This window comes from Cydia splendana, chromosome 1 (assembly GCF_910591565.1).
Source record: "Cydia splendana chromosome 1, ilCydSple1.2, whole genome shotgun sequence".
Classification (NCBI taxonomy): Eukaryota; Metazoa; Arthropoda; class Insecta; order Lepidoptera; family Tortricidae; genus Cydia; species Cydia splendana.
Genome location: NC_085960.1, coordinates 22,684,874 through 22,692,808, shown reverse-complemented (window position 1 = coordinate 22,692,808; position 7,935 = coordinate 22,684,874). Strand labels below are relative to the sequence as shown.

The window sequence follows — 7,935 nt, the reverse complement described above, 5'->3', positions numbered from 1 at the left end:
ACAAATGGATAACCATGTATGTATTCACACGAAGGCGGTTTTTAAGCGCGGCGCTTTTTTATCGAGCACTGTTCGATTTTCGGCGTTGAGCGTTGGCGTCAAATTGAATAGACCATACGGAAATCCGTGTATCTGTTCTCACAAGCGTTGAAAAAGCGCCGGCGCTGCTGTCAGTTGGCTGTCAAGTGTCAATTTTTGGTGTCAATCGTCAAGATTATTATTAGTTTCACCTTAAAAATGTCAACTTATGCTTACAAATTCCTGAAATATTCAAGCTATATTCAAATAATACGTCGTAATAGCAAATAAAGTATGGCTTTGCTGAGATGCGTACGTGGCAGTACGACTCACAAGTGATTTTTAAGCGTTCATATGAACACAAATATTGGAAACGGTAAAAAAGCGCCAACGTCGGGTTTTAACGCAACGCTTTTTAAGCTGTCGTGCGAATGGGGCCTTATCTATTTGCTCGGAGTAATTAACAATGGAGCCGCCATTAACAGGCGTTCCCCTCTGTCGAAAATAGGCGGCCAATGGTCAACCATACGTATGGACTGACGTTTATCTGACATGACGTACCTATACATTTGATGTGCCCCTCCCCCGCAAAAAACGGCAGACTATTTTGTACCGAAAAAATTAGACATGGCGTCTCCGTTGGTTATATCCTCTAAGTCTATTTGTGTCATTCAAACGCTTTTTTAACGCGCGTTGAAAAAGCTCCCGTGGGTACGGGGCCTTAAACCTATTTCTCTCCTTTAAAAACGTTACTGATTTGGAGCCATCCCTAAAAAAAAAAAAAAATCAAACAAAACATAATAATGTCAGTCGGCGAAAAACAAAACAGTATTGTATTTAATTTCTGCGGCGAAAACTATTATGTATTGCGAATCAGTTTTTAAAACTTACAAGTTTTCCTCAAAAACCTTAGATTAGTAGATTGTCAAGAGTTGATGATCTTTAGTTAGTAATTTAATGACTACAAGATATTTTAGAACACAACAATGCCAAAAAATTACGCGCTCTCATTAAGCAGCAGTACATACAAAAATCATATATTTGAAGGATTTTCCCGCTTGCAACAGGTAATTGATCATTCTTTAGTGTAGACTTTGACTTCAAACCAGTTTTTGGTTTGACAGGAATGCAAAAGAAAAAAGTATAAATATTAATTTTGCCCGGATCACATTTAGGGATCTAGCGAACTGATGCTACAGGTGACCAGAGGGCTGGTTACTTCCTTGCCCAGCGTATTGGCACCGCCATTCAGCGCGGCAATGCCACCAGCGTTCTGGGCACCCTACCATGGGGCGGGGTGCCAAACTAGCTCCTATTTTTTACTTGTAAATATGTGTATTTAGTTGTTAGAGTTTAATTTTAATGTTTAGTTTATTTATTTTGTTAATACTGTTTTGCTTTCATTAAAGTATATTTTTATTTTGCCTTTGTATCCCTTTGCAGAATGACGAGTTTGTTGATATGACTTTGGCAGCTGAAGGGCACTGGGTAAAAGTCCACCGGACACTTGTAGCCCTTGCAAGCCCGTACTTCAGAGAATTGCTTCAGAGTTTGCCTTGTCAGCACCCTGTCATGTATCTGTATGTAAGTATTTAAAATGTCTATGATACCAGTTGCTAAGTAGAGAATACTTAAGAGCACCCTAAGAACTGACTGCCCACTCATTTGACAAAGTATTACCAACTTGCAGTAAGAACCTATACTGTAAATTGGTCTGCGATTTGAAAAGTGGTCTTTAAATTTAAAAGCAGTATAAGTTGGTAACGCGGGTATTTCATCCATACTGTTTATGTATAACAAATAAAAAATTAAATGGTTGTGTATCACTGACAAGTTTTATTTAATTATGGAAGAAAACAGATATGTACCTAGGATTCAACTACAGAAATACATCCTGGCTTCGGACTTAGTGTAAACATTGATTGATATAGGTACCTACTTAAAGTCGTAAACTCTTAAGTGTAAGGCTTTTGGCTAAAACATCTTTTTGTCTTCTAGGGCGTCAGTCATGAAGCGTTAGGGTTTATTTTGGAGTATATTTATACAGGTCAAGTAGAAATACCGCCAGAAAAAGTGCAATCATTTCTCCACACAGTCAGAGATATGCAGATTGCAGGCTTAAAGAATGTTGTACCACCTGATGTAAGTTTAACTAGCTATAATATGTATAGGTACTTCATTACAAACATAATTATTGATAATGAGATTAATGAGAAACATTACCTCCTTATGTTTTAGGAAAATGAAGCACCAAGACAACTAAAGCAAAATAAACATGTATTTCTCAATACTAGGTAGGTGTTTAACCTTGATAATAATAATAAGGCCTTATTGTGAAATCAAATATGTTTTAATATTATTGAATAAAATGAAACAAAAAGAACAAAATCATTAAACCTAATATCAGTGTCAAATATTTGAAAATTCCAGGCAACCATTCTCTGCTGCGGGAATGTATAATACAACAAACAATGAAAACAACACAAATTTTCAATTAAAGGTTCCCTCCATTGTTATACCTGAAACTAGAAATGAGATTGAAGGAAATAATAAATCATTGTTCTTTATGAAAAGTACACCAATGCCATTGGAGGGAAGTAATGTATTTCAAGGTACCAGAAATATCAATGCTGCAATGCCTAGTGAGCCAATCAATCAAAATTTGGTTGAATTTACAGCAACCAATACTGATATGGATCATAAGCTCATACCAATTCAAGATACCAGAAATATGAATGTGCCTAGTGACACTATAAATATAAATTTGGATGAATATGCAGCAACCAGTACTGATATGAATAAAAAGCCACAAAGTAATGAATTAAAAACTATCAGAAATAGTAATGCACCCAACAAGATGATCAATATCACTATGGATGAATCAGCAGTAACCAATGATGATACTAACAAAGATTTGAGAAGTAATGAATTACTAAATGTCAGAAATATAAATGCATACAATGATATGATCAATTTAACTTTGGATGAACCTGAGAAAAGTAACAATAATATTAACCAAAAGCTAAAAAGTAATGATTTTTCTAATATCAGAAATATAGACACATCTGGTATCAATATGAGATTGGATGAATCTGCAGCAATCTATGACAATATTGATCAAGCACAGATAAGTGACGAGTTTCAAAGCATAAGTAATATAAATGTACCTGGTCAAACAATCAATATAACTCTGAATGAATGTGCAAACAATGATAATATTGATAATGTTAGCCAAAAGCCAGTTGCTAAAATTGAAATACTTAGCTCTACTGTCATTAAAAGCAAATGTAGCAATGCAGGTGTGAACTTGACGGGGCAAGGGCAGTTGCCAGAGATATATGCCCAAGCTTTAGCAAATATCAACAATCAGAACACTTCAAATCATCACGAAACTAACACACAAAATGTTAAGTGTGCCAGTAGAAGCTTAATGGACATCAGTCAATTATTAGATTTTAAAGATGATGTTTCCATGGATGTGGATAATCAACCTGATTCGTTGGAGACACCAGCTTCAAGCAGAAATGTTGAAGAGATGGGCTATTCAAGTAATATGGAAGAAAATGATGAAATGGGTCAACAAATTACAGATACAGGTAAAGTAACTACTACTTATATATTCTTAGGTGTAATGACTGTGGGCAAATATTTTTTTAAATGTTTTTTACAAACAGCAAACATACTGAAGGTGATAGTAACACCCTATTCCTAGAAACTTCTAATCTACTAATCATCTTATCTACTAATGCATTTGTATATTACAGACACATTACTATACACGGTATCAAATCGGGGCGCGTTGCAGTTAATACTGAACCGTTTTATATTCTGCTGCCACTACCAGCGAGACAATGGCCACAAAAGGCGGTGGCGGTGTATAGAATACAGAGATAAAAGATGTGGCGCTGCGATTGACACAATTGGCGAACAGGTTGTGGCAAGGTATCTTAAGTTTTCGAATGCAAGTTATAATATCTTTCACTAGCTAGCTACGACACGGCCTGTGTTAGTCCTTTACTCCTGTCTAGGGTTGCCAGATCGAAAGGCGCCATTATCGGGAAAAAATATTTTTTTTTTCGGGATTTTGGGACTTTAGTCGGAAAAAAAAAAACATTCAAATTAAAGTAATTGTATTAAAAACAACGATATTTTACATTATTGGCACTACGGCCACTACGCTCGACGCGAGTCGCTCGCTCGCTCGACGACAGTTCGGAACTTGAAATTATTGTTTTATAACGTGAAGCTGTTTTTCGGGACAATTTTCGCTTTGTCGGGAATCATGTTAAAACCTACTCCTGTCTAGATGAAAAATAATATTAAGGCTTTAAACTTTCATCATACCGAATTTGTACCCCTTTAGCTATCAGCAGGTAAGAGATGGACAGACAGACAGTACCTTATGACGTTAGTATTTATTTACCGTGGATGGTAAAGCCATACAAAACCGCTTTTTCACATACCTATTAAGACTGCGTCGACCGTCCAGTGGCGCCCTCTTTAGGGGAATTGTGGTTTCTTTTTTGGTCGAAAGTGTCGAAACCGAATCTTCGGTCGAACACTACTAAAAGTGTGTATTAAAATAGAGATAAGTAATTAATATCAATACGGCCTATTAATTTTTCAGAAAGCACAAACATTGCCATCCTAATCACGAAGAAAAAATCGGGAAAAAAATGGCACGTAAAGATGTGAAAATTTTTACGACTATACAGATGGCGCAAGATGTTATGAAACAAAAAAGTAAGACTTCGTAACTTTTTACCCTCGCGAAAGAAGTGTTCTATTAAGAAACCTGACGGTCTAGCATGAGTTACGTTCTCGCGCGCGACTCCATACATCAAGCGCGACTTCAAGTATGGACTCGCGCGCGAGAACGCAACTTATGCTAGACCTCCTGGTCATCAATGTCATCATGGAACTTGAACAGAAATAAATGCTGTCATGAAATGAACATATTTTTAATATTATCTACTTAACTAAAATAACAACCCTAAGCTCTTCAGTCTTCCTCGCATTATATTGTACAGTCACCTGCAATAATATATTACTCTTCGAAGGCCGCAAAAATATCTGACACGATTTTATTTGTGGAGCCATAAGAGCGTGTCACATATTTTTGCGGCCTTTCAAGAGTAATATATTATTGCAGGTGACTGTACAAGAGCCTGCCCAAACTGATTGTTGAAGCAGCCCGCTAATAGTTAGCGGGCCGCTGATGTGACTTGTGAAAAATGAGGCTAAGTATCTACCTATGTAGTAATCCTCGAATACCTCATTACATTAGCTTATCAACTCGTTACAATTTATAAAGGTTTTCCGCTCTATCAAATAAACTACCGACACTTGCCCTTCTGTAGCGGATCTTTCCACCATATCCTTCATATGCATCTAACTTAAAGCGCCTAAATACATGCTATGGTGGGGAGCGTGACCTTTGACGTCATGCTCTAGGAGTACAAGCCAAATGAAGTTGGGGTTGCAGTAGAGCATCTCTCCAACGTCAGGGGTCCTTTCGGGTATTCTCGGCTCCGTTCGGCTCAGAGGGCCTACCGCGAACAAAGTTAAGCCCCCCATTCACTACGGACTACGAGCCGTCCTACCGTTTAGCCGTTTGTAGGACGGCTCGTAGTCCGCAACCCCCATACACAATCCTACCTAACGAGGCGAACTAAAAGGTAGGAGTGTGAATGGGGTGTTCTCGGCTCCGTTCGGCTCAGAAGCCCCCTCCAGACTATCCGCGTGAATCGCGGGCGAAGCCGCGAACGCGAGTGTGGAGTCGATTTTCGCAGACAGCGAAATCGACTCCACACTCGCGTTCGCGGCTGATGGTGGCGGGAGATCAAGGCCTATTGACTTCCTTGAAACGATGTGACCCTTCAAAATTGTGCATGTGTTGTCCGTTCCCAGACGAGATTGCCAGTAATTAACATCAAAATATTTTACTACAGCAACATTGCTAGAACTGGCTTTGTCTATAGATGCGATTTCTAGGAACAAATCAAATTATTTTGATTTGTATTTTATGAAGTAGTCATATGTAAATTATTATTAATTTTTTGATATATGTATATTATTATCTATTATATTTCAGTTTTTCTTTGTCTATGTTCATAAAATCTACGAAGGGTAGACGTGCCTCTACCCTCCTTGATAAAATAAAAAAAAATCTTTGTCAATTGGCCTCTTTGATAGGCCTTGATTTGGGTCTGGCCGGTAAGAACATAGACAAGATAAAAGTCTGTAATGTCAATGCTGTCATTTAAGTCATTTAATGCAAAAATATAAATTTTCATATAAAACGATTTATTCACTTGAAATATATTTATTTACCTATTAATTTTGAAAATAAAATCTATTCATATGTACGAGCAACATATCTAAATGCGTCTTCGCACAGACTTAGTTAAATTTAAACCGTTGTCTCTCTTCCTTCCTTGCTGTATGTATCCGGCAATGGCGACTTTATCAACAATTCTTATCCGGATTATGGAAAGCCCTAATGTGTGTGTGGAAACCGTTGTAGTAAATCAGAAACAGCGATAATTTCAAGGTAAGATATATATTAATCTTTAAATAAAAATGAGCGTGCTAATTACCAAATTCAAATATAATAATTTAATCTTACTATCCCCGTAAGTCCCTCGGACGCGTCCGAAATTATAATCAAAATTCAACATAGATGTAAAACCCCACAGTGTTTAAGCTGGTAACCCTAGGAATTAGCGACGTTAGTAATTAGGAAGATAGATTATATTGTTTAATTTTTTGACTATTTTGTTTTAGAAAGTGAATCAGCAGATGGCTTGAGCGTGAGATAATAATATAATCCTGGGCCGTCATATGATTTCTTGGAAAAAGCTCAGAAGGGCACGTATCTGCCGCATATCCAAACTAGTTTCCCGGTGACCAAGAACGCTGCGCGGAGCTGTGAAGCAGAAAATGTCCGATAACCGGATAGATGTAATAACAACTTGTAACCATTTGCCATATCAGTGTATGTATTCATATGTATTATGAAAATATTTATATCTTAATAATACGTAACTTTTTGTTACCTTTTATATTTCACGACTTTCTGAATATAGTACCTAATCATTATCTTTTAACGTATTTTTTTACTTATTTGTGAAATGCTAATTTAAGAGCCCAACAACGTGCACACTAGCGCCACTGCTAAATAATCGTGATTATTTAAATTTAACGACATGTATTTAAAAAAGGGGCCGCTACGGACTGTATTGTGTATTTAGGTACCTTTTGAATACATCAAACTAGATTTTATGTTGCTGGATTCGTCGATCTATGAGCTCAAAACAAAAACGGCCGTTTTAACTTTGGACGGGTAGATTGACGAATCCAATAACATAAAAACTAGTTTATTGTATTCAGCAGTGGCGCTAGTGTGCACGTTGATGGGCTCTTAAAAACCTGACCCCAACAAAAAATAAAAAAATACAAAAAGAAATTCCCTCTCTGGGATTCGAACCCAGGACCATTAGCTTCCTGAACTGGATTACTGCCAATACCCGCTAGGCTAAACGGGTTGTCAATTCTAATTACAATGGTATCCCACCAGAGCGCTAGTAGTATAAACGAACTTTTGAAAGGGACATTTTTTTGTATGGAGTTATCGTTCTTCTCCTAGTGAGTATTATATTCTTTGCGGGAGATGGTGGAAAAGGTAGGAGTGTGAATGGGGGGCTTTACTCGCGCCTACTCTTAAGGCCGTAACACACTATCGCACCGCACCAAGGTCATTGTGCGACGCACCGATAAGTAAGAGCGAGAAAGAGATATCGCTTTCTCGTTCTTACTTATGGGTGCGTCGCACAATGACCTTGGTGCGGTGCGATAGTGTGTTACCACTATTAGGGTTGGCACAAGTTGACGTCCCTTTGCCTGTACGACCACAGA

At 37.6% G+C, this 7,935-nt stretch overlaps 1 protein-coding gene across 3 annotated transcripts; it reads left to right on the top strand.

The window, feature by feature from the left end:
* Nucleotides 1–921: 921 nt before the first annotated feature.
* Nucleotides 922–4,833, top strand: LOC134792055 (putative uncharacterized protein DDB_G0282133). 3 transcript variants are annotated; one of them, XM_063763191.1, is made up of 8 exons: nt 924–1,085; nt 1,462–1,602; nt 2,017–2,160; nt 2,257–2,312; nt 2,449–2,630; nt 2,739–3,614; nt 3,783–3,960; nt 4,646–4,833. In XM_063763191.1, the coding sequence occupies exons 1-8, from the start codon at nt 1,005–1,007 to the stop codon at nt 4,773–4,775; spliced, it is 1,788 nt and encodes a 595-aa protein (XP_063619261.1). In that variant the 5' UTR covers nt 924–1,004; the 3' UTR covers nt 4,776–4,833. The 3 variants fall into 3 exon arrangements, with proteins under 3 accessions (XP_063619253.1, XP_063619261.1, XP_063619269.1); XM_063763183.1 differs by having other exon boundaries at nt 922–1,085; nt 2,449–3,614; XM_063763199.1 differs by lacking the exon at nt 924–1,085 and having other exon boundaries at nt 1,473–1,602; nt 2,066–2,160; nt 2,449–3,614.
* The last annotated feature ends 3,102 nt before the right edge of the window (nt 4,834–7,935 follow it).